At 33.7% G+C, this 27,169-nt stretch overlaps 2 protein-coding genes across 2 annotated transcripts in view; both read left to right on the forward strand.

The window, feature by feature from the left end:
- Positions 1-249: 249 nt before the first annotated feature.
- LOC145317071 (troponin I-like) lies at positions 250-2,528 on the forward strand. The gene is made up of 2 exons (XM_080157959.1): positions 250-755; positions 1,534-2,528. The coding sequence occupies exons 1-2, from the start codon at positions 726-728 to the stop codon at positions 1,774-1,776; spliced, it is 273 nt and encodes a 90-aa protein (XP_080014085.1). The 5' UTR covers positions 250-725; the 3' UTR covers positions 1,777-2,528.
- A 9,645-nt stretch (positions 2,529-12,173) lies between these two features.
- Positions 12,174-27,169, forward strand: part of LOC145317072 (integrin beta-6-like) — a 29,864-nt gene continuing 14,868 nt past the window's right edge. The window contains exons 1-13 of the mRNA XM_080157960.1: positions 12,174-12,354; positions 13,268-13,372; positions 15,545-15,686; positions 16,005-16,109; positions 16,786-16,858; positions 17,623-17,774; positions 17,968-18,036; positions 19,598-19,703; positions 21,285-21,329; positions 21,717-21,754; positions 22,377-22,472; positions 23,016-23,108; positions 23,677-23,741. Coding sequence (XP_080014086.1) covers positions 12,299-12,354; positions 13,268-13,372; positions 15,545-15,686; positions 16,005-16,109; positions 16,786-16,858; positions 17,623-17,774; positions 17,968-18,036; positions 19,598-19,703; positions 21,285-21,329; positions 21,717-21,754; positions 22,377-22,472; positions 23,016-23,108; positions 23,677-23,741 — 1,145 coding nt within the window. The 5' untranslated portion in view covers positions 12,174-12,298. The remainder of the gene's footprint in view (positions 12,355-13,267; positions 13,373-15,544; positions 15,687-16,004; positions 16,110-16,785; positions 16,859-17,622; positions 17,775-17,967; positions 18,037-19,597; positions 19,704-21,284; positions 21,330-21,716; positions 21,755-22,376; positions 22,473-23,015; positions 23,109-23,676; positions 23,742-27,169) is intronic.

Genomic DNA, 27,169 nt, shown 5'->3' on the forward strand with positions numbered 1-27,169 from the left:
ATCCCCATGACTATCCCCATGACTATCCCCTTGACTATCCCCTTGACACTCCTATCCCCTTGTACTATTCTTCATTGTCTCCTTTCCTCCCTTTTTTTTTTTAATAGCCTTCTCATTTTAAATGCTTCAATGCTTGTTCCCTTAATTATCCGAGGTTTAACATCCTTCCTTATTACTTTTCTATGATTATATCCCCGTCCCCTTTCTAATTTGACCTCTTATATTCCCCCTCAGACAATGATTTTATCCGAGTATTGTTTCCCTGCCCCTGCACGGCGACCTCACCTCCATGAAAGAAATGCCTGACCTCCTAAAGTAATTTTTTCTATTGTGTGTGTGTGTTGCCTCTTTATTGTGGCGTATTAGGCAGCCCCCCCCCCCCCCCCCATTGTTCTTAAAGGTTTCTTTACTACAATTCTCAACACTACTTTCCTCGAGTACAACCAGGGGTTAAAATATTTTTTCATAAATTTTATAATTTGTTAAAAGTAAATTTATTTTATGATAAAAAAGAGTTGCAAGATATTTTTCATATTTTGAAAAATAGGAGAACATAAAAATTTATAAAAGACTGTTTGAGATATTGTGGAGGTGTGTGGGGAAAGTGGAAGGTTGGCGGGTAAAAGGTGACCCTGACGAGGCGAGGAGCGAAGGTCAGCCTGAGGTTGGTCAGTCCACCAGAGACCAGGGTTTAGATCACACCACTTCTACACCATCTCTTAACCATGGCCATCCCTGACGCTGTCAAATCTAAGGTAATTTTATTATTTAAATACTTATATTTGTTAATTAATATAACTTAAGTTAAACCTAATAGAAAGAAATCATTCATAAAGAGAAGTGAAAAAATATCTAGAACAAACAAAAAAGACAATTATATCAAGCATTATCAAAATTAAATACACATACAAACATCAATTTCATTTATTAGCACTTATCTCCGTGTTTAATGGTCCTGATTTACGGACATTTGTCTGCTCATAAGTTATAGAGTAGCTGAACTATCAAAAAAGAATGTGCCTAAGTTATAAATTGTTGGCGTATAAAGAAAAGCTAAATATATGTGTTGTGTGCGCGAAGGATATTTAGAAACGTCATGTAAACTATTAATATAATCCTGGTCACTTAGACAACAAAAAGTTTTCTTGACTAGAGAAGCTTACATAAGTTGCCACAAGATTTATTGTCTTTTGTAATAGTCATGATGGTCTTTTAAACATTTACTTCTATTAATTAATCATCAAAAACAAAATTTGGAAACAGCTTCATTGTTTTTTATGTTGTTTGGTTAAGTTAAACTACGGAAAAGTAACATGTGCGCATCTCTTTGTCTTACTACCATAAATTTTAGAGGGTTGATGTTGGGATGTAGGTACGATCTACACTCCCCTAAAATAGATTAAAACCTGCCAGGGATCAATATGACGCTTCGAAAATAAGGAGAACCTGTTATATCTTTTGACAGACAAACAAACAGGCAACCTTCGACTGTTAAAGTAGGATTATCATTTTTATCTTTTACATAAATTTCAGGTCGGAGACATGCCCGATGTCTCCGCGATGGACAAGGACGCTCTGGCCGCCCTGATCAAGCAGCTGTACGACCAGAGCTGCTCTGTCTTCGCCGAGAAGTTCACCATGGAGCACGAGGTTAAGAAGAACGAGGTTGAGATCCACGCCCTGGAGCTGGAGGTGAACGACATGCACGGCAAGTTCATCATCCCCCAGCTGAAGAAGGTGAGCAACTTCAAGCTGATGGGCGGTGAGGAGTCCTAAACTATGATGACCATTACAACAACAACAACAGCCATCTAAACTCCATCATCATTAAATCAACAGCCTAGATATTATGTCAAAAGCTGTTGTTTTGCCAAAAATAACATCATAGAAAAAAAAACACCGGGCATGAAAAAACTTTTTTCTATAATATTTTCAAAAAAAAAAGATTTTGTTTAAAACAAATTTTCATTTAAACCAAGGCAGATTAGAAAGCTATCAAAATGAAGGCAAAAGATAAAAATTTTTACTTTAATAAATTGCATTCGTTGTAGATTTTTTTTTTTCGGTGTATAGAACATTCCAGTAATATTTTTGTTAAAACTGTCGTATTCCTTTGTCCTGGAAAAAGTAATTATAATGAAAATATAAAAGAACTGAGAGACAGTAAAAAAAAACTTTAGGGCTTAAGTGGAAACTAACTATGCTAGGAATTTGAATGGGATTAAAAAAAAAATTCGAATTGTATCCAGAATACATTTTTACAGACTTTAGACCTGTAATATATTTATAACAAAGCAAAATGTTCTAATTTTAAAATGACCTTTTTTTAAAGCATAAAATAAATTTATTTTAAAGTTAAAACATTTAAAAATTTATTGTTAATGTAAAAAACCTTATTGTAAAAATGACTACCAAAAAAAATATCAGCTGTGTGGATAACTATGTATTTGTAATACAGTTATATATAGATATGTATCTCAAAATATGTACATACAAATATAAAAGGAGAATAAATTAAAAATTTTCCATTTTGTGAGTTTTCTTATTTTAGATATGTTAACAAGGATGACAACATCCATAAAAGCGAAGCTCTGAAATGGAAGGACAAACGAACATTAACAATCTGTAGATTGTCAGAACTGAATTAGCAGAATATTAATGCATCAGTACAAACAATATTGTTAGTAAATTTGTTGCAAAACTGCATTAATATTAATAATTGATGATACTGATTAAGGACATACTTACATTTTTGGGACTTGTATATAGAGATGCTTTGCTTATAACATTGTACCTTGTTGTAATAGGAATCAGTTTTCAAAAAAAATTTTGTTAAAAAAGTAAAAAAATCGACAAGTTTCAAATGGACGTACAGACATTCTGGTATTGATTATAGAGTTGCTACGCTTTCTAAATTGTACCTAACTACTACAGGAATCATCATGCAAAGTTTGGAATCGATAGGACAATTCTAACCTGTTTAAATTACGAAAAGAGCTAACTTTCTGTGATGGACGTACGGACGGAAGGTCGGACGTACGGACGGACCGACCCTAATTATAGAAAAGCTTCGCTTTAAAAAAAATTTGTCTCATAAGTAGCGTAGCATTAACAAGGAAAATATCAACCATACAAAAAAATCTATTTTATGTAGACAATTATGAGCTAATGTGTTCTAAAATTAACATCGGTGTTTTCCCTTGAAGTTCCTTGTTGAGCACAGAATCCCCGTTTCCATCCGATATAAAAATTTAATGCGAGGGGGAAGGGAGAGTAGTTTATTGTTAATTTGTTTGTTTCTTGAGTTCAGGTTAGGTTAGGGTTTTTCGGGTACTGGGTAGCCCTGCATAAAAAAGGGTATTGGTACGGGGGTTAGACATTAAAAACTACGTCACCCATATATTCATTTTATTTAAAAAAAAAAAAGAGGGGGAAATGGGTGTGGTAGGGAATTCAGTGCTCAATGGGCACTTTGTTGTAAAACAACTAACAACAGGTCGTCGATAATATGTTCTTTTTATCCACTTTCATCCAATAAAGTTACATATGTAAAGAAAGAGACCCAGTAGGTGGAGAATGTACACAAGTTTAAAAATGACAAATAAACACCTTTTAATTGTTGCTTCTAAAAGTTGAACTAAACTTGATATCGAAAGTGTCTTTAATTTAGAAAATAAACATTTGAAAAATGTAAAAATTATGTTCTGTACAAAATCGTAATTAAATTTTTCTGTCATCCGTAAATTCTTTAGAATTTAAAGGTAGTATATGCAGGGATCTAAAGGGATGAGACAATGTCGATAAATTGATAAACATCCAATTGATGAAACACAAAATTACCCCTTCTGTAGATTATAATTAGTAGTTTACTGTGAAATGTTGGACATTCAACTATGTAAATGAACCAACTAATCAAAATTCTATAACAGTCCTCAAGGTTGTTAAGCAAACGTTTTTATAAGACTTTGGGGACAAGTGTAATAAACAGCCCAATGTCCGCTCCCTCCCTAGTTATATGTTACCACAAGTAGCACTAGAATATCATCTGAACATGAAAAGAATAATAATTGTTGAAACATGATTTTGATTTTCTAACTTACCTGTATACAGGGTTAGATCAACTGTACATGACGTCCAAGCTTTTTATTTTCAGGGGGTAATTGAGGGGTTTCAAAGGGTTTAGGGACGTAATCTAATGTATTTTTTTAAAAATTCAGGGGGTTTCAAACTTTACACCCCTTTACCCCCACCCTTAGACATCTATGCATAAACAATATTCTTTAAATATTGAACAAGGATGACTACATCAATGCAGCGAAGCTCATGACTTTACACAAACTAAGAGCTACAACTATAGAGAAGTGTAGCAAAATAGCGTGGCTTATAAAAAAGCGCAATTCATTATAAAGCATGCTAAATTAAGACCTCCAGCCACAGGTCGTGCCATCAAAAAGTTGGTTGTCTGTTATGGCAAATAATCATATGTTTTTAAAAACAACATATAGTTTAGATACAACATTAATACGTCCTGTGATTTTATTCTTTAGAGTTTATCCCTATATTTAATACTAGTGCAGCTGCGGCACTAGCAGCTAGGGGCCCCGAATTCAAAGATTAAGAGAGGGGGCAGAAAACCGAATAACTTTTAACAAAAGCATCAAACTATTAAAGAACATGGCATAAATTGGCTGTGTTGTTAGCGAGATCTTAACGCACAAATAAGATAATCTTACTTCGTGATATAATAAAAACCTTAGCCCTTTACAACTCCTAGCCCACGTATAGATAGAGCTGTAATTCGTAGGTCAATTTGTCAATTTCTATGTCATTTATTATAATTTATTTTAATTAGTCTGTCTCGAATTTTGTAGGCACTAGCCTCAGAGAGAGGGGACAAAAGACTGTAAATTATAAGGGATCTAAAGGGATAAAACAACGGCTGATAAATTGATGATAAACAAAATTACCCCTTCTGTAGATTACAAATGGTGGTAGAAACGTTTGGGCACTCAACTTAATAAACCAAACAATCTAAATTAATAAAAGCTTCAAAAGTTGTTTAAGAAAAGGTTATTATAAAACTTTGGGGACTACCGTGTCTTACCTCCCTGTTCCTAAAAGTTTGTAAACTTTTTTATTTTACAAGACCTAAAATTATAAGAAAAATTTTTATTATCATAATTATGTATAAACATTTACTTCTTTAAAAATCTTTAGAGTACTATAATAGATATAGTAAATGATAGCTTACTCCCATATATAAAATAGTTTTTTCAAAATAACCTAAAATGTATAAAAGCTTGACTTCTAAATACTAATTTTATTCTACAGCATAACCTAATTCTAAATACTTCATCTATAAAAGTAAGCTTTAATTTTGAATGATAATTTAATAAAAAAAGAAAATAGTTTTTTTCATATAAAAATGTTAAATATTAAAATTCATGTATATCAATGTATTTTAAACACCCCCCCCCCTGCTGATATTGTCTCTTGCTAAAAAAAAACAAAAAAAAAATCACTTCCAGTTTACTTTTAACATCCAACTAAACTCAAGGTTGATCATATTATTTTCTTCTTTTTTTAGCAACATTTTCTGCCTTTATAGATCTACAAATTTCTTTATTTTTACCTATCTTTTAATATGTAAATTAAATTAATATGATTTATGTCATTTAGACTGATGAGGGTGCAATGTCCACCGAAATATATTTCAATAAATAGCTGGGAAGTATCAAAGACTTTTTCACTTAGTGAATTTATCATGTCATTTGTTAGTTGAAAAACATTAGAGGGCAAAATTGGATCATGATTAGGTCGTATAAAGTAACAGTGACGAAACTTTTCCACCAATGATTTTAAACTACACAAGAGGTAATCTTGTTCATTCAAATTATTATTTTTTCTTTTATTGTCCTATCTCTTTGTCCTTGGGTATACAAAGGAATACAAAGGCGTGCACATGATTCTGTCTCCTTCTCAATACTGTTGACCTCCAATGAATTGCAAAATCGATACTCAGTGGCTACGCCGATTTTGAGAAAATAAAAAAATGTGTCATTGATTTGTTCTCCAGGAAAGTTTTTCTTTCTCAATATATGTATATATCCTTCCATGAAAGTAACAAGATATCTGTCTGTCTGTACCAAAGGATCTCTGTAACCGCTAAACCGACGGTTTTTGACAATTTGAGGGAGGGTACCCCTACTTTATTAAGAGGAATTTGGCGTAAATTTGAGGTACAATAGTTTTTTCTTCAGTAGAATTATTCCATTATCCAGAGCAATAAACAATGGGAATTTGCACCGCCACCCCCCCCCCCCTCTTCAACCCTGGCTATATATATGTATTTTTTTGGTTAGGGAAACTAAGAAAGAATAACACTATTTGTGTACAAACCAAGATCGAGTATGTTTATAAAAAGCGCAGCAACAATATTTTAATAACATTGAATTGTAATATAACTTTTAACAAAATGAGAAATGGTCAAATTGCGTATGTCACCGTAATAACTTATATGACATACACCACAGAGCTAAGCTAACTGCTGCACTAAAAAAACGTACAGGGTTATAAAAATCCTCAAATAATGTCACATCACACTATTTGGAACACAGTAATAGTGTCTGACTGATTATGACGTAACAAAAAAAATTAGCCAATGAGAGACCACTATAAATTTTACCATTGGTCAATAACGGCCTCTCATTGGCTAATTTTTTTTTGTTACGTCATAATCAGTCAGACACTATTACTGTGTTCCACTATTTGCAACTAAACTTTTATTACAGATTCTTGAAAAAGGTTCACATTTCTTAAAAAAAAACGTTGCTAAAATTTTACGCTAAATCATTTTCCTTTTTCAGCTTGGCCACTGCACTGTGGGGCAAGTGTTATTTCGAGGGTCACTGCCGACTAGCAATTGCATCTATGGTTCACCACAGACATAATTTAATAGCCAGTTCTGGCTATATGCCCCCATCCCCCTCTCACCCTAAACCAGAACCCCAATATAGTCAAATATGCCAAACACCTTTTTGAGATATTTAAAAATCCTGCTTCTAAAAGGTTGGAATAGTTATTTATCGCATCGTATTATAGAAGTTTCCGCGGATATTAAAATTAAAAATTATAAGAAAACAAACTGGAATTAATTTAATGATTTTTATTTTAATATTCGGGGAAAATTATTGGTATTACGATGTTATACATGATTTTTCAGTATGGCTTAGAACCTGTTCTAATCCAGCGGATATTATCAGTCTTAAATTCATACTTACATACTGGATTATGAATTATTTGGTCCTTAAAACTTAAATTTGTATATCGAACAAACACTAGGCCTATAAATAATTTAACCCGTTATTTTCTCTATTGGCTCCTCTGTGTAATGTAAAAAAGTTCAAATGTACCCATAAGAAGCGAAGTATAATGACAATACACTACATACTTATATTGAAACAATATTTTGACAGATTTTAGTAAAACTTAGAATCTTTTATGGAAACATGTAATTGTAATTCAAATAAGGACAGGCGAAAGTCATTTGTAGAGTATGCTTAAAGGTATGCTTTTCCGAACAGATAAACATACCTACATACAAACACAGATAAACATACTCACACACATACAAACACACACATGAATACATTTTTCATCCACATATTCTTTCACAGATAAGACATATTTACTTGAGCTAGAACATTGTCAAGTTTTTCAGAATTTATTTATGGGACCAGCAAAACCGGAATTAATTCTGTAGTTTTGATCCGCGGAAAAGTGTCTAGCATACGATGAGATAACTTTTCTATAATACAAAGTAGCTTGATGTCTGTCCGTCCGTCCGTCTGTCCGTCTGAAGCTTAAGATCTCGGTAACCACTGAACCGATCAGATTCTACACTTCAGGGAATATACCTACTGGTCATGTGGTGCTTTTAGGCTTTTTTCTTGGGGGGTGGGACACCCCAACCCCCCAAAAAACAACCCCCCCCCCTTTTTTGTAGGAGATTTCCTTAGTCCTTTTTTTTGTAGAAGATTTGGTATTATCCTCTAAAAATTTTTTTTTCAATATTGAAAATTTGAGTACCCCCCCCCCCCCCCCCCCCGACAGCGAACTATGAACTCTGGCCGCAGCGCTCGGCTCCCTAGCCTGCCTAGCCGCAGCGCTCGGCCCCCTTGCCTGCCTAGCCGCAGCGCTCGGCCCCCTTGCCTGCCTAGCCGCAGCGCTCGGCTCCCTAGCCTAAAACCTAACCTAACCTAAAATAGTTGTTCGTCGGTAGTCGGGGGGGGGGGGGGGGGTATAAAATTGAAAAAAAATTTCTAAGAGGATAACGCCGAAGATTTCCTTGGTCCTTTTCACCTTAACTTTTTTTTGATCACTTCTTGGGGCAAAGCCCCTAGAGGCTAGGGGCGAAGCCGCTAGTATCTATATATTTCAGTTTGGCATCGAATCCGATTATTTTTCCTTGGCTTTGAATTACAAAACAGAAAGTACAGCGTATATATTATCATATTTAAAATATTATGCATAAAAATTAAATTAAAATACCCCTATTTTGTTGTCCTGGGCCTTTCGCCCCTCGAGAAAAACAAAACTGGAATTATTAATTTTCTAATCCACGGACAACTGTCTTAATTCGATGTGATATTATATTCCGAAATGTTTCGAAATTAATTTTTCCTTAATCTGTATACTAACTAAACGAAAAAACAAACAGACACACTTATACAATTAAAGCTAAAACACACATACAAACATAAGTTCAGATACATTTTTGTAAGAGAAAGCTACGCTATAACTAAAGTCGGTCTGTCCGTCAGTCATATCAGTCCTTATCAGCTTTCTTTTTGGCTAAATATGTTTTTTATTTTACTATAGATAAATAATGTAGAAATTTTCATCCCATTTCTATCCTTTACACATTAAAGTAAGAAAATAGAGGGTCGCGATCTAAATTCAACTCTAACCACGGGGTGTGGACCCTGTGCCGAATTTAATTTGGGTCTTTGAATTTTCGCCTATAGCGTCGGAAATTCTTAAACTTTCTTAGTTTGTTATTGTTCCGAGACTTATGAACATATTTGTCCTTGTGAAATCTTTCTTTACTTGAAGTGAGATTTCTTAGAGTTTCTGAGAATTCTCTAATTGAACAAAGAATGCAAAAATATAAAGCTTGACACAAAGGAACATTGTAACTAGGCGTGTGCATAGGGTTTTTCGGACATTGTGTAACGCATACCGAAAATCCCTTACCCCACCTATTGTTTTTTTTAAATCCTTAAAAAAAGGTGTATGTAGGGTTGTGTTAGCCTTTTTAAAAGAAAAGCTTTTCTATAATTAGGGTCGGTCTGTCCGTAACGGTAAGCTCTTTTCGTTAATTTAAACAGGTTAAAATTGTCCTATTAATTTCAAACTTTACATGATGATTCCGATAACAGTTAGGTACGACTTTATGATCCAGTCTTTAAAATGTAAGTATGTCCTTAAACAGTATCATGTATGAAAGCCAATTTACCTACAATTTTTTATAGAGTTATGCATTAATATTCTGCTTATGACACTCTAGAAATGACAAGTGTTAAAGTTCATTTGTCCTTCCATTTAAGAGCCTTGCTTTTATGGATGTTGTCATCCTTGTTTAAATATGGAAGTGTAAATCAAAATATACAGTTGATCTAACCTTACTAAGAGAAGAAATATTCATATTTGGTTAAGCTTATTTAGGTGGGATGCGTGCAGAAAATTTTACATTCCAGATATTCAACTTATATTATAAATTGTTATGAAGGTGTATATTAATACTAGAGAATTGTTCATAACGTGGCTGCACCCCTGCAACTAGTGGCTCAGTATACTAATGGAATGGAAAGGGGCAGAATAAAACCTTCACAAGACATGAATTTCAAAATTAAATATACTAAAACCAACCTAGGATCTTTGTGAAACTTTCCTGATATGGAAAACTTAATTAGTTCAAGAGCTAGACCGAACTTAACGAACTAACAACAACAACAAACATAACATTTGATAACAGGATAGCTTTTAAAATTTTTCATTTTGACCAACAAAAGCCACAGTGTTAAGAACAAAAAGTTTTCCTAAGTAGAGAAAATATTCACTGATCAACGTAAGGGTGTCCATACGGTGTAACAAAATTATATTCTCGTGTCAATTCATTTGTTTTAGCTAATTATATTGCTCAATATCTAAAACTAGTGGCTACGCTCCTATAGACCTCTAGTGTCATTGCATTGTTTTTTTTCTTTAATATCTGATTTGAGAAATAATATGTCTCAATTAAGATCAGCCGTTTCTTTTTCATGTTTCTAGCGGCAACTATCGAATATTTTATGCTTTTTTTTCTCTTGTTAGGGTGGTGGTGCCATCCCTAAAAATAGGTATAAACCTTCCCAGGACCTATGCAAAGCTACATTGTAAAGGAGAACCATATCAGTTCAGCGGTTTGCGAGATCCTTCCGAATATACAGACACTAATCCAAAAAAATGTCAAAAATTATGTCGCAAACATGTTTACATAAGTATTTAACTTATAATGTCATCAAAATATCTATATGTTGATATTCTGTTAGCATTCATTACACATTGTCGATATTATGGCAGCCCCGACCACTTTTAATCAAAGCCATAAGGTCGACATAAACCTTTGCATTGTCGTATCAATACAATGACAATATTTTTTAAGCTTGTTATTAATTTGGGTCAGTCCAATAAATTTTTTCTATAATGTAAAGGTTGGGTCATTTTTGGGTTATATTTAAAATTTGGGCTTAGTTTATCTTAAGTTCTTAACACATTAGTTATAGTTTTTACTGTTTCATTTCCATGGATTCCTGGATTCCTGTTTATTATGACTAATTGGAAAAAGTTTGAAATCTTCTTGTTTTAAATTAAAACTGAAAATGTTTATTTTATATTTTCCAAATAAAAAAACAAGAAAAACTTATTCTTAAAATCTATAAAACAAAGTAAACCGAATGATTGTCTGTACGTCAAGCCAACCCTGAAACAACCACTTGACCAAACAGATTCTGTTTTTCAGTGACTTGGGGATAGAAAGTTCTTTAAAAATGTACTTCATAAAAACACTTGTCGTTAATTTAGGTTGCTAACACCATATATTGGTCAGTTCGTTCATTCAGTAAGAGGGGAGGGGATTGGGTAGAGGATGAGTATAGGAGGGAAAATTGTTATTTTAGCCAGATAAAACTTTAACATTATTAGAGTACATGATAATCTGGTGTAAGATCTAAGTCAGATCTAAGTAATAATAAATGCATTACTTTAATACGTTGCGAATGGTATTCTTCATCTGTAGGACAACGGCTCCTTGAGGGTAGTGGAGGAGCAAGTTGATTATTTGACTTGTCGTATTTCCCAGTAAACACAGTGAACACAGGGATAAAGGATACTTCTATAAAAGTTATTTTTTCCTTTTAATTTTTGCTGTAATTTGAAATATTTTTTAACATCATAATATTTTTTATTGTTAATCACTGTTTTTGATTATTTGATATTTTTTCGGCAGAAAAATATTTTTCATAGGTTAATCATCCTTCAATACATAAAGGTGACTGGCAGGGATATAGGGATATGATAGTGGATCTAAACTTCATTATTTTGTCTCTCATGGACTTTGGGTACTAGGGCCAATAAAACCTTTCTTATCCAACAAATTGATATCTTTTATGATCAATTAGATAATAATCAGTATATTATAACCCACTGTTGAATGTTACAATCTTAAGCCCTTTTTTATTTGTGATTATCCAATTTTTTTTTTAAGTTGGCATAGTTAAAAAATTCTTGTAATTTTTCTAGATAGATCTGGTTTTGAAGACTGTTGATATAAAACTTTATATTGTTACCAAATGTCCCATCCATAAATCCCTGCTTACTACTGATAACAATATTTGTTCTTTTATTCATTTTGTGTGTTTGTGTGTGTGTGAGTGTTTGGGCGTGTGTGTGTGTGTGTGTGATTTACCTTTACTATAAACCAAACTTTTTGATAAAAAAATCTAGAAAAAAATTATAAAATTAATATTAGTTTAATTAATGTTCTAATAGAAACTAAAAGTAAATAAAAATAAAAATTATAATTATAATTCTTAAAGAAATAAAAATCTCCATCTAAATTTGTGATAATTTTCTTATCAAAAGCTTAATTTTCTCGTAAACTGTGACTAGTCATAAAACAAACTATACAAACTGTTGTACAAACCAATTATTCTCTAAAGTTATGTATTAGTGACAAAATAATTCTCTTTTAATCATTATGTTAGGCTGTAGTTATAAATTTATTTATTTAAGTTTGATACTGGTTTTTATAAGGTAATTAAATTTTAATTAAAAACCTACAGAAATGGATATATTATCACCTGGATCTTACACCAGATTTTCATGTTATATAATAAAGTAAAACGCCAGTTCAAATTACGATACCTCCCATTCATCCATCCCCTCCTACTAGATGAACAAATTGACTAATAAATGAGTTCTATAAAATAAATGCCAAAAATTTTTCCACCTGTCATAATAACCACGTATATTCTACATCCATTCTTACGGAGACCTGAATAAAAAAACTTAATACAATCGTTGCTTTATGAATTAAGAACTAAACTTGCAAAATATGGCAAATAATCTTACCGGGTCATGTGAAGAAAACGTAGTTGCGGGTTTCATTGTATTTTCACACTAGCTTTTGAAAGATTATTTTAGGTTAAGTTAGGTTAGGTGATTGCACCGCCAGGTTAGGCAATTGGCCCCGCAGAGTTAGAGCCCCCCGCAAGGGCTAGAAATAGGAGAAAAGCTACTCTAAAAATATGACGAAACCAGCAACTTCGTTTCCTTCACAAGATCCTTCCCAAATATACCTAAAATATTTGTGTCAAAGTATTAAAGATAGCAAGGGAGGGAGTGGATAATGGACTGTAAATTACATTGGTACTCAAAGATTTATGACAATGGTATTTTATTCGTTTGCCCTAAAAATTTGGGTACTTTTATTGAATTTTTTTTTTATTGGATGGTCCCAAACTACAAGTGTACATACTTTTCAATCAAAAAAGTTCATCTACATATGAGGGTAATTGTCTATTGTTATTGGGGAGGTAAATCAATTTATTGGCCAGTGTATTATCCCTGCTTATAGCTGTTTAGGATTATCAACCAGAAACTCGAAATTTTAAACCTTTATGCACCCAAGAAAATGCAGTTTTATATTTTAGTTTCATATTTATAGAAATGTTGAAAGTGTTCGTTGTGGGGGATACTCTACTTGTGGAGAGTGTATGCAAGATTTTTCTTGTGTCTGGTGTCAAGACAAACAATACTACTCAGCTCCCAGGTATATAGGTGCAAGATTATTCTTGTGTCTTGTCAAGACAAATAATATTATTCTTGTGTCTGGTGTCAAGACAAACAAGATTTTCTTGTGTCGTGTGTCACGATGAACAAGATTGTTCTTTTAATTGGTGTCAAGACAAACAAGATTATTCTTGTCTCTTGTGTTAAGACAATCAAGATTATTCTTGTGTCTGGTGTCAAGACAAACAAGATTATTCTTTTGATTGGTGTCAAGACAATCAAGATTATTCTTTTGATTGGTTTTGTCTTAACCTCTTTTCGAGGAAGCTTTGTGTTTATCAAGATCGAAATTAATTCCTTATTCAAATTTCAAATTAGGCGCAAATGTCGTCTTTGTTTGACTTTCCTTTTCTAAAGAGACGCGGCATGGAATTGTTTATGTTTTGATGCGTCCACGTTCTTTACTTTTGAATGATATGTGAGTGGGTGAAGATTTCGGAGAATAAAGTTGGGCCTATCATTGGTCTCATAGTGCGTGAACGACCCTAGTATACCAGGGGCTTTAAACCATAAGAACTTCAGGTAGAATTTGTTCATTTTATTTAAATTGAATGGCGTATAGGACGATTTTAGTAAGTTTAAAAGGCTTTAGCCAGCTAAACATGAAACTTTATTATGATTAAATTATTATGTTTTAGTTATTTTTTATGTGCCTTTATTTTTGCATTTAACAATGATTTATTAAACCAAATAATTTTCCTTTAAAGCCAAAGTACCCAAAGATTCTTAACCGTAGAAAAAAAGATTTTAAAAAGCAAATAAGATTACGTGGTTATAAAAACTGGAATTTTGTATTAATTGATTTTGTAATTTCAGGACTTTGAAATAGTTTGCCTCAATAAATCTATAATCAAACCTGCTGTTGAAACTTGATGGTTCCTGGTATTGGGGGTTTGTGTGTCCGTCAAACAAGATCTCTAGAACTTCCCGCTAATTCGGAAGTCACACTCAACCAAAGTGTCATGGTTGAGACAGGTTTCATGAAAAACAATTTTATTCACATCCCAAATTTAAGATTATTTTTGTGTCTTGTGTCAAGACAAACAAGATAAGTCTTGTGTCAAGCTACATTATGCTTTTGTCATTATTCTCACGTCTGTTATCAAGACAAACGAGATTTTTCTTGTGTCTGGTGTCAAGACAAACTAGATTATTCTCTTGTATGGTGTCAAGACAAACTAGATTTTTCTTGTGTCTGGTGTCAAGACTAACAAGATTATTCTTGTGTCTGGTATTAAAACAAACTAGATTATTTTTGTGTCTAGTGTCAAGTAAACAAGGTTATTCATCTCCCTGGTATGTGCATACAAGAATATTCTTGTTTCTTGTGTCAAGACAAACAAGATTATTATTGTGTCAAGGCAAACAAGATTAATCTTGTGTCTGGTGTCTAGACAAAGAAGATTACTATTGTGTCTAGTGTCAAGACAAGCAAGATTAATCATGGGTCAAGACAAACAAGAATAATCTTGTGTCTGGTGCCAAGAAAAACAAGATTATTATATGTCAAGACAAACAAGATTATTCTTGTGTCTGGTGTCTAGACAAATAAGATTATTATTGTGTCTGGTATCAAGACAAACAAGATTATTCTTGTGTCTGTTGTCAAGACAAACAAGATTATTCATCTCCCTTGTACATATATTTATAAACAATTTTTCTTGTGTCTAGTGTCAAAACAATTAGTTATATGGTATATAAAATTGTTCTTGTGTCTGGTTCAAGTCAAACAAGATTATTCTGGTTTCTAGTGTCAAGACAAACAAGATTCTTCTTGTGTCTGACGCCAAGACAAACAAGATTATTCTTGTGTTTGGTGTAAAGACAAACAATATTATTCTTGTGTCTGGTGTAAAGACAAACAATATTATTCTTGTGTCTTGTGTCAAGACAAACAAGATTATTCATCTTCCAGGTATATGAATACAAAATTGTTCTTGTGTCTAGACAAAAAGATTATTCTTGTATCTGGTTTCAAGGCAAACAAGATTATTCTTGTGTCTGGTGTCAAGGCAAACAAGATTATTCTTATATCTGGTGTCAAGACAATCAAGGTTTTTTCTTGGGTCTAGTGTCAAGACAAACAAGAATATTCTTGTCTCTGTTGTGAAGACAAACAAGAATATAAATCTCACAACTATTTTCTTATTAGATGTATATCACGTGACAGCCCCACAACATGTGTATCAACAGTGGATGTCTCCAGCAGCATGACAGTTGTATCTGAAATGCCCTTGGAATTAGTTTCAGGAAGCTTCACTCAAGTAACACCCCAAGAAGTTAATCTATATCTAAGGAAAGGAAAATTTGTAGAGATATTGCAAAACTTTTTAAAATTTAAAGTCAGGTAATTGGGAGTATTATTTTGGCTGGGGTGATATAAGTAAAGATGAAAAGAACCCCACAGGATAAGGGACTAAAGCACTGGCATAAAACAAATTATTTAAAAGTTGGTAAAAAATAATAGCTTGAATTCAGTAGATCATAGTTTTCAATTAGGGAATAGCTAATTGTCTGAAAAACAGACAGAATAACAAACAAATAAGTTATAGAGTATCAAAGCTACAAAAATAAGCCATCTTTTCTTTTATCAAAAATTTTCCCAATTTGGTAGGCCAGGTAAACCTGTGAATATAAGTTTGACCGTCGGACACGCAGAAAACTTCCCTGTGGACCTGTACTTCCTCATGGACTTGTCATGGTCAATGAGAACTTCAAGGAAAATTCAAACACCAAACACTATCAAAGAACAGTAAACTGTTATAAAGTAGAATAAAGAAGATCTTGTAACATATACAATAAATACAAAGTATTTGGGATTATACAATAATCCTTTAGAACAAAAAAAAGCACTACATATACCCGCTAAGAAGAATTTATATATGATGTACCCTGTAATTCACTCCCTAGAGTATTTGTGTTTTAATTTTTTAAATGGCGCACCCCCACTTTTGCTGCGTGAGCGTAGTTCCCACGTTTACATACTTTGATGCAAAGAGTAAATGACGGATGTGAGAACGGACGTACTGGGATGAACTTATTATAGAGTATATGCACTACTTATACGTTTTTAAAAGAGAACGTAATAAAGATCGTCTTGCGTTGTTCCAATATTTTTTACATTCATAGTATGTTCTATAAAGCTTAACCTCAATAGTAAGTCATGTATTTATGTCAGTAACATCGATAATTTTATGGTATAATGATATTTTGTTATATTTCATTTAAGTTTGTAATTCAATTTATAAAAAAAAGCTTCTTTAAATCTATTAAATATTTCTTTCTATTTCTCTCATTATTATGCGGTAATTTTTTCAATTTTCTTTTCTATTATATATTGCTTAAAAATTACTCTATTTCAAAATTGAAGGTGTTAAATATCGAATTTTCTCCAGAGATGTGTTAACAAAAGTAACCCAAGATATTATTCAAGCAATTAACCAAAAATCTGATGATGTTAAATTAGGTAAATTTGTTTTTACATTATTAAGTACGTTTAATTAGATAAATATTTTTTTTTACACTTTAACAGGTTGAAGCCTCATATAGTGCCTATAAAAATTGGCGTCATACAGGCCTTCTATTGGTCAATTAAATTGTATACAGGCCTACCATTTAGTCTGTGTATTAGCCTATCATTGGTCATTTGTATTGTATGACATCATTTTTTATTAAGAGCTTCAAAATTGATGAATATGTTACCAAATAAATTATATAATACTAGCGGCTACGCCCCTAGAGGCCTCTAGGGGCACTTGAGGAAGGGGGAGTCGAATTTAATAACCTAATTTCTTATTTTAAATTTTTTTGGGGGGTGAAGATCTTTTTTTTTGGAAGGGGGGGGGCCCAACCCCTCATTTTAAATTTTAGTTAAAAAAATTTAGATTTTTTTTTGGGGGGGGGGATATTTTTCATTTTTTTGGGGGGGGGGTGGGGGTGTCCTAACCCCCAATAAAATAGTTATAAACCTTCCCCAGACCTATGAGAAGCTACCCTGTTAAGGAGAACCTGATCGGTTCTGCGGTTAGCGAGATCCTTTGAGACAAACAAACACACAGTCACACAGACACACAAACACCCTGTATAAGGATAAACTCAACTGTCATGTACTATGTGAGATAGCCATCCATTTTTTGTGTAGAATCCACTCCTGACTGGGTTGTAGCTGGCACCTCGGCCTTTTTGTGATTGAAATATTCTTTTTTTCAGTAAATAGAACATTTTTTGTAGGTTTTGGAAGTTTTATAGACAAGAACGTTCCTCCTTTTACAAGTGCTATTTCTGAATTTAATTGTGCTCCAGACAATCCAAACTGTTCTCCGCCTTACAGTTTTTACCATCAACAAAGATTAGAGAATATAAGCCCGGAAGACTTTAAAAAGGTTGGGATTTAAATTAATACTAAAAGCTATATTTCCCTGAAGTGTTAAGCAGTTTCGGTTCAGCTGATACCGAGATTCTAAGTTTCAGACTTAAGAGATATTTAAAGAAAATTGAGCGTTGAATACATCCAAACAAACAGAGTTAAGGAAGCTAAGTTGATAAAAAAGATGATATTTGTTTTATTATTTAAAGTCTGTAATGGAAGCTCCTCTTGCTGGCAATGTTGACGATCCTGAAGGTTCTCTGGACGCTCTCCTCCAGGTACCTGGTACCCCCTCTCAAACTTCACATTGTCATTTAATAATAAGCAATTTAGATGGTCTATGTCGTCTAAGTAGCATGAAATATGTATGGTCATGACTGATATATTATTAATATTGCTGTTTTCAAAAAGAATTTGTTGACTATTATCTTTGTATCATAAATGCCATTATATGAAAGTGGCCATGACTGTCAAATTATTAACATATGTATTCTAATAAAACATAGATTAATATATTCTTTTTAAAGGAAAAGATTTTCCTGAATAAGGCTCGTTCGTACATACTTCCGTACGTCCTATAAATGATAATCCCTGAATTAATTAATTACAATTTAGATTATATAATATTTTGGGGGATATATTTTACTGAAACTTATTTATTTTTAGTCTGTTGTTTTTGTAGATAGGATTGGTTGGAGAGAGAATTCTAGAAACATATTTATATTTAGTCTATGGTTTGTGTAGATAGGATTGGTTGGAGAGAGAATTCTAGAAACATATTTATATTTAGTCTATGGTTTGTGTAGATAGGATTGGTTGGAGAGAGAATTCTAGAAAATATATTTATATTTAGTCTATGGTTTGTGTAGATAGGATTGGTTTGAGAAAGGATTCTAGAAAACATATTTATATTTAGTCTATGGTTTGTGTAGATAGGATTGATGGAGAGAGGATTCTAGAAAACATATTTATATTTAGTCTATGGTTTGTGTAGATAGGATTGGTTGGAGAGAGGATTCTAGAAACATATCTATATTTAGTCTATGGTTTGTGTAGATAGGATTGATGGAGAGAGGATTCTAGAAAACATATTTATATTTAGTCTATTGTTTGTGTAGATAGGATTGGTTGGAGAGAGGATTCTAGAAACATATATATATTTAGTCTATGGTTTATGTAGATTAGTTGGAGAGAGGATTCTAGAAACATATTTATATTTAGTCTATGGTTTATGTAGACAGGATTGGCTGGAGAGAAGATTCTAGAAACATATTTATATTTAGTCTATGGTTTGTGTAGATAGGATTGTTTGGAGAGAAGATTCTAGAAACATATTTATATTTAGTCTATGGTGTGTGTAGATAGGATTGGGTGGAGAGAGGATTTTAGAAAACATATTTATATTTAGTCTATGGTTTATGTAGATAGGATTGGCTGGAGAGAAGATTCTAGAAACATATTTATATTTAGTCTATGGTTTGTGTAGATAGGATTGGTTGGAGAGAGGATTCTAGAAACATATTTATATTTAGTCTATGGTTTATGTAGATTAGTTGGAGAGAGGATTCTAGAAACATATTTATATTTAGTCTATGGTTTATGTAGACAGGATTGGCTGGAGAGAAGATTCTAGAAACATATTTATATTTAGTCTATGGTTTGTGTAGATAGGATTGTTTGGAGAGAAGATTCTAGAATCATATTTATATTTAGTCTATGGTGTGTGTAGATAGGATTGGGTGGAGAGAGGATTTTAGAAAACATATTTATATTTAGTCTATGGTTTATGTAGATAGGATTGGCTGGAGAGAGGATTCTAGAAAATATATTTATATTTAGTCTATGGTTTGTGTAGATAGGATTGGCTGGAGAGAAGATTCTAGAAAACTTATTCTACTTTTTACTGACAGGGATTTCCATTTTGCCATGGATGGAAAACTTGCAGGTTTTATACATATTTATTAGAGCAGCTATACTTAAAAACTAGGATATATCCAATTTTTCACTAAAAGCCTTTTTATAGAAATTATTGTTCCGCAATTGATAATGCCCTTTAAAAATAAAAGTATAAATTTGTTTTAAAGTTTTTAACTTTCTCAACTGTCTATTATTTTTTTGCTTTTTGAGATATAATAAAGGAACCCAAAACTTTTAATCCGTCAAATTAGAGAACGTGCTTTGGGTACCAGTATAATTTACAAACTGATGTCCCCTCCCTCTCTTTAAAAAACCTTAGATAATTGACAAGCTCGTATGCTTATGGTACTTCCAGACAAAGGTCCTAAAAGTAAAGTGTTGGGGGTCTGCAATTGTATTGAAATATATTGACGAATGTGTCTAACGGCTAAAATTGTATTACTTGTGAGACTTGATATACCTTGAAAAAAATAAACTCAGGCATAAAAGGAAGAAAAGAAATTAATAGCATATAAATCAAAATCTCCTTTTTTCTACAGAATAAAGCCTCTTCCTACATAATTAGTAGCGAAGCTACTCTATAATTCACAATGTCCGTCCGTCTGTCTGTCCGTAATTAATGAATTGGGGGAAACGTGATTTTCTCGGCTCCTATAAAAGATAGAGAGCTGAAATTTTTGACAACATTCCCATCAATAAGGAGCACAATTAACTATAAAACAGCAATGGCGGTCGGACTGCTTTTTAGCAGGTTTTAGGCTATTTTTTCATATTTTCCAAATTTTCCCCATATCTTTGGTATTTATGGTCCGATTTTCAAAATTTTTTCAGTTAAAGATATCAAAATTAAATTTCCCGTCATTTGAAGAAAACAACAATGACGATCAGACTGCCTTTTTGCAGGTTTTTGGCTACTTTTATATTTTTCACATTTTTCCCCATATCTTTGATGTTTATAGTCCGATTTTCGAAATTTTTTCAGTTAAAGATATCAAAATTAAATTTCCTGTCGTTTGAAGAAAACAACAATGACAGTCAGACTGCCTTTTTGCAGGATTTTGGCTATTTTTATATTTTTCACAATTTTACCCATAACTTTGGTGTTTATAATCCAATTTTCAAAATTTTTCAGTTAAAGATATTAAAATTAAATTTCTGGCGTTTTAAGAAAAGAAACAATGGCGGCCAAACTGCCTTTTAGCAGGTTTTTGGCTATTTTTATATGTTTGACATATTTGCCCATATCTTTGGTATTTTTGGTCCAATTTTAAAACATTTTTGCATTAACAGTTTCAAAATATTTTTTCCACCGTTATGTGCATCTAGTATGTAATTTACTTTAACCGTCTTCATCATACAAAATAAAACAAGGTTTCGTGTTTATTTTCTCCAATAAATCTATTCTTGATTTTATTAAATACACTTTAAATCTACTTCTACGTATTCCCATCCACAATTTTTTGTGCTTCGCTACTTATGGATGTTGTCATCCTTGTTATTATTCAAACCACGTTTTTTAAACAAAAAACTTTGGGTTTGTAACTTTTTGTCAACCAATATAGATAAAAGTCTAATACAATTGATTAAGGCTTAATATGAACTTTTTCAGGAATTCTACAAGAAAACGATGGTCTGTGCCACTTAAACGATACAGGTTTTTACTCTATTTTTAAGTTGAAAGGTTTTAAACAAATAAAACTGCATTAAAGGATAGGCTAATAATAAAATAAATGACTGCTAACTTGTAAATATTTGTCTCCTCTTCCTGTATAGTTATTTACTTCATCGTAGTATGGAAAGTTTCCACGGAAATTAAAATGAAAAATTATGAGATTCCAATTAGTTTTGTTAGCTATAGGCTCGGGCTAACAAAAATTTTACGATTTTTTCAATATTCGTAGAAAATTGTGTATAATACGATGCTATATATGATTCTTCAGGATGGATAAGAACCGGCTTTAATCCAGCGGATATTAATCGGTTTCGAAGCCATGCGGGAAAAATAAATAAAAATATAATGATCTAATTGTTATGTTTTAAGGAAATGGTTCCGGATACTACACAAAAGGAGCTATACAAGTAATTACAAGCAGAGCTACTCTACAAATATCCCTAGAACTTCTGTCTTTACGTCCAACAAAGTAGAAGAACAATACATGACATAATAAGACAAATTGTATTTATTTTCTGCATCTTATTTTACGATAAAGAAGCATATAACAGAATTAAAGAAACATGGAAAAAACACTCATCATAAGTTGTAAATTAAGATTCAATCTTTAAATTTCATATTTCTAAATGCGAATTGTCCTATCGATTTCAAACTTTGCATGATGATTCCTTTAACAGCTAGGTACTATCTAGGAAGCGTAGTAACTCTCTAATTGTTACCTGCAAGTCTGTACGTCCAGTTTTAACATTATACTTTTTAACTTTTTTAACAAAATGTTTTGGTATTTTTATCATACTAATCTGATTTTAAAGCATTCCAAAAAGGTACAATATCATAAAATCAAAGCATTTAATTACGTCCTAAATATGTAAGCATTATATAAATTTATATTCTGCTTTTTCAGTTCTGACACTATAAAAGTATTAATGTTTGTATGTTTATCGTTTCAGAGCTTTGCTTTAATGGATGTTGTCATTCTTGTATAATCAAAAAGATCTGCTTTTCTAGTAATCTATTTTTTCTATCAAGGATTACCCAAGTGTTGGTATGATAAGTAGAATTGCACAAGAAAATAATTTTATAATTCTGTTTGCTGTTCCCCAAGAGTATAAACAAGTTTATCAGGTAATACAGTTGGGATCATGAAACCATCTTTATGGCAGTAGAAATATAATTTATCCGTATAGAAAAGAAAATATTCCCTCTTGATAATGTTATCTTCTTGGTTAAAATGATTTTGGCAATTGCCGATTCCTTACAGGCCTCTATTCATAAAGATAATTTCGTGGCTTACATGATTTTTGTGAGTCTTCTCTCAAAGTGCCTTGAAATAAATTGGGGAAGTTCTTATTAATGCCTGAGTTAAGGAACTTCAGGTATAGGCCCCGAAGTATAAGTGCTCTCGCAGTGATTAGGCATAGGAAAAAAGTTAACATCCCCCCTTCCCTTATTTTCAATTTATTTTTATGAAATTTTAAGGGGAAGGTGGTTCTGTGCTCGACAAGCATTTTGAGGAAAAGCACCATTTTGGCAATTTTTTGCAGTAGTTTAAATTAAACTTTCTGCTCGGAAAATTTTGCTAAAGAACCATTTTTTTAAAAATTCCGTTTGTGTCATGATCTATTAGAAATGAAAAATTTACATTCAAATAAATTTTAAAAAATTCAGGGGATGGTTGATATGATTCCAGGATCTTCTGTTGATATATTAAGCAAAGATGCTTCTAATATTGTAGAGATAGTTAAAACTAAATATGATCAGGTTATATATGATTATAATATTAATATTGATATATTAAGTAAATATGCTTCTAATATAGTAGTGATTTTTCCAGTAATGAACAGCGTAAGGAAAGGGGTGTGGGGTTACGTCAGTTATTAAGTTCCTTCAATTTCAATTTTAGCTTTAAAAAGAAAAGGTGATTTGTCTTGTTGGAGGTACCTTTCCTTAGAATAGCTATAAATATTATCTGGACCTATAAGAAGCTTCACTGTATATGTGAACCATATTGGTTCATCGGATAGCGAGATCTTTTGCTACACACAGACAGACACTCACACAGTCCGACAAACATCATGTTACTTTTATGCTTGATTAAAGATTGGATAGAGGAGGTATAATTTATTCTATCCTATCCTATATTGTAAAATAGTTTTGTGTCTGAAACTGAAGATCCTAAAAAAAGCTTGTCAAAAGGGGTTGCAACTTTCCAGAGAAGCTTTATAAATATTCATGGGTAGTTTTATTTTAAATAACTAAACTCATCACACTCCCCATTGAGTCTAGGGGCGTAGCAATAAATGCCTAAATATTTATTTTTATTTTGAAGATAACAACACAAATGCGACTGTCTCCTGGTTATAATAAGAACATAAAAACAAGACTTTTTTCCAGGTAAAAAAATCTCTGGTTTTTGTAACCAGAAATTTTCCTCTTTTACTTTAGTTTAGTTTAGTTTAGTTTAGAGAGTCGGGCTGAGAACACGCATTTTGCAAGCTCTCCCCGCCCTACTCATGTGTTAGCTCAGTTCTACCTTCCCCCTCTCTCTCAAACTAGTTCCCCTCTCCCCACTGCCCGTGGTCACTCCGCAGTTGGAGGAAAGGGAAGACACTGTAGCCAGAGGGCACCTCGTATTTAGGCCTGGCAATGTGTTTGTGTTAACGTATCGGTCAATTGTTAACACAAAATGTGAAAAATAAACACTAAATAAATTGATTTTAATATATATATGTGTAACCTAATCGCTTTATCGAACAATCTATAGTGAAGATACTCTCTAAAAAGAATTTTTAGTAATTTATCGGTCTGGCAACAGTTTACCGGCGCAAAGTACTTCTTACAAATACGCTCTCCCATTGGCTAACATATTCACGCGTCTTACCATTGGTCAGCCGACCCACACTCGTTAAGCACCCTCGGATCCGCCATCTTCATTCCATCATGGCCTGTAGTACGTGTGACAACCCAGAATATTGGTCAAAATTCAAATCAAATTTGGACGCAGCTCTGGATGTTAAGTTTAGTGAATATGATGCGAATATAGCCAAGGTAAGGGATGAGCTTATCCATAGTACTTTTGCCAGCCATAAAACCGAAATAAATGATATTAAATCGAGAGTCTCAGATTTAGACGTTAAGTTAAAATCTATCGAGGGTATTGAAAATTTCGTCGATGCTAAATTAGTAGCAAGTGAGCAAAAAGCGATTAGGACTACGGTTACACAACAAAAGGACTATTTAAACTCTGTCGAAACGTCGAGGGAAAATTTCGTAAAGTATCAGCTGCTACAAAACTCGATAAGAGAGCAAAGATGTCGCGATTGGAGCTGTAGAATAGTGAACTTTCAGCAGCCATGGAGCCGCGAAAATATCACAGAGTTTGTTATATTCAGAAACATTATAAGGCCCACCCTTGAAACCGCCGTTAAACGAGGGGAATTAGAGTATATCCCTACGCATTTTAGTGATATCGTTGAGCGTGCTCATATGCTCCCATACTCTAAGGGTCAAATCCCTGTATTTATCTTTCGTTTTATGTCTAGATCCTACCTCGACGCGTGGATGAACAATAAGAAGGCTGTGCTCGACCGCTACAACGCCGAGATCAAGAGGTTCAACCCTAGGAATAACGCGTCACCGGTCCCCTTCTTTCCCAACAGATTCGTACAGGCCAAGCAAGACATGTCAGACCTCAACAGGAAGACAATGACCTTTGTATATGCCACCAACCAGATCTCAAGGGCCAAAGTCGCTGGCCAGTATGTACAATTCCAGCTTAAGAACGGCAGCCGCTGGATCCGTTGCCTAAATCCGTTCGGCAAGGATCTGAAGGAAATGTCTCTGCCCATCCCTGGAAGCGAGGATTTTTTTCTATCTGAAGCGCCGCCGATCCTCCGTTTCAATAAACTAACGCCTGAGGAAAGGAAATCATTTTTCTCGAACCAAGCTGACCTAACAGAGGAGGATTTCCCTAGACAATTCAACACAATTACTGCTCATCCTGCCAACACGGTACAGCATCATTTGACTTCAGCCCCTGCCCCAGCTCTTGAGGACCTGGCTGTATTCCCCCCAATTGACTCTGCCGCCGCACGTAGTGCCGCAACTACCGCAACTGCAACCGCCGCAACCGCCGCACCTTGTGCCGCACACGCCGCCGTTGCACCTGCCGCCGCCGCACATAATACTGCCGCCGCACATTCTGCACTTGCCGCGCCCGCCGCCGCACCCGCTGCCGCTGAGTTCACTGCCGCACCTGCCGCCGCGCTCGATATCGCACCTGCCGCCGCCGCACATGCCGCCGCAATCGCCGCCGCACCTGCCGCCGCACTTGCCGTCCCATCAGCCGCGGCATCTGCCGCCGCACCTGCCGCCGCACCTGCCGCCGCGTCCGCCGCCGTACCTGCTGCAATTACTGCTGCACCTGCCGCCGCACACGCCGCTGCACCTGCCGCCGCACTTGCCGCCGCATCAGTCGCCGCATCAGCTGCCGCATCTACTGCATCTGCCGTTGCCACAGCTTCCGTTGATCCTGTTGCCACGAGGGCCAAATCCAGAGAAACTAAGGAAGTGAGAGACACCGCCAACAAACCAAAGCGTACAGCAACGAAAGCGGTAATCTCAACATGAAGTTAAGTATCTTGAACGGCGAAAAAAGGTACCTAACATAAACTCTTGTTTCTTAACTCACCCAATGACTTAAGACTTTCAGCAGAGTTATTTTTGATCATTTTTGAAGCATATAGCATATAAAATATATGGAACTTGAATGAAAATGAGCAGGGGGAACTAAACTAGCTTATAAATGTGTTGCCACCCCCAACACACACATAGACTAAACGCGATCGGAATAAATATAGTAAATATAGTAATTTTTTTCGTTTCAACGATAATATCTTATATATTAACTATCTTTATTTGTTTATTAATATCTACTGTGTTTCAGATGTCCATACTTGACGTTAAAACAATTCCTCCTGCGGTGCTCCTGGACCAACCCTACCATGACAAACCTCCCTAATGAACAAATTAATCAGGATAACGGTAACTTGAACGATAACGTTGGTCTAAACCTTATGAATCCAATTTACGGTGACTATTTTAACGATTTCGAAAATGAATTCGGAATTAATTGTGTCTTTTCAAGTGAACAAGGAGTTGTACAAAAACTGAAAACATTTAACGAAAATCTTCTCAATATTTTTAGTTTAAACTGTCAGTCATTACATTCTAAATATAGCGATATTGTCTCCACTGTAGACTTCTTCAGACAACATGATATCCACTTAAATGTTCTATGCTTCCAAGAATTATGGCTAAATAAGGATGTAAATATGGATTGCTATGGGATTAATAATTATAATTGGCATGTTAAACTGAGAGCAAACAATAGGGGGGGAGGGGTGGGTATCCTAGTAAGCAGATATTATAAAGTTGATAAATTATTTGATAATTTTTCATTCAAAGAAAATATTCTTGAGTCCATCTGCTTAAAGATCTCCTACAATGGTATGAAGTTCTGTTTATTAAACTGCTACCGCCCACCCAATCAAAGCAATGCTGAAATCGAAGAATTCTTTGAACTATTCCTTGATTTAATTGATAAAATAGCAGCATTAAACATACCATACTTCATTGTGGGAGATTTCAATTTTGACCTTTTCAAAATAAACAATATAAATAGCAATTCTATGAGAATTATTGAATCTTTTTCTTTCAACGGTATCATAAATACTGTTACCAGAGCCACTAGAGTTACTAGAACCACAGCAACCCTTCTTGATTTATTCGGGGTGGGGAATTTTATCCAAAACCTGATGTCA

Source organism: Acartia tonsa, chromosome 4 (genome assembly GCF_053477335.1).
Source record: "Acartia tonsa isolate MP-2025a chromosome 4, ASM5347733v1, whole genome shotgun sequence".
NCBI classification, from domain to species: domain Eukaryota; kingdom Metazoa; phylum Arthropoda; class Copepoda; order Calanoida; family Acartiidae; genus Acartia; species Acartia tonsa.

What these genes read in the sequence shown, in the direction of transcription:
- LOC145317071 (XM_080157959.1), top strand. Translation starts at nt 726, where the DNA reads ATGGCCATCCCTGACGCTGTCAAATCTAAG. An exon ending in CTGACGCTGTCAAATCTAAG is followed by an intron (nt 756 to 1,533) that starts GTAATTTTATTA and finishes CATAAATTTCAG; the next exon opens with GTCGGAGACATGCCCGATGT.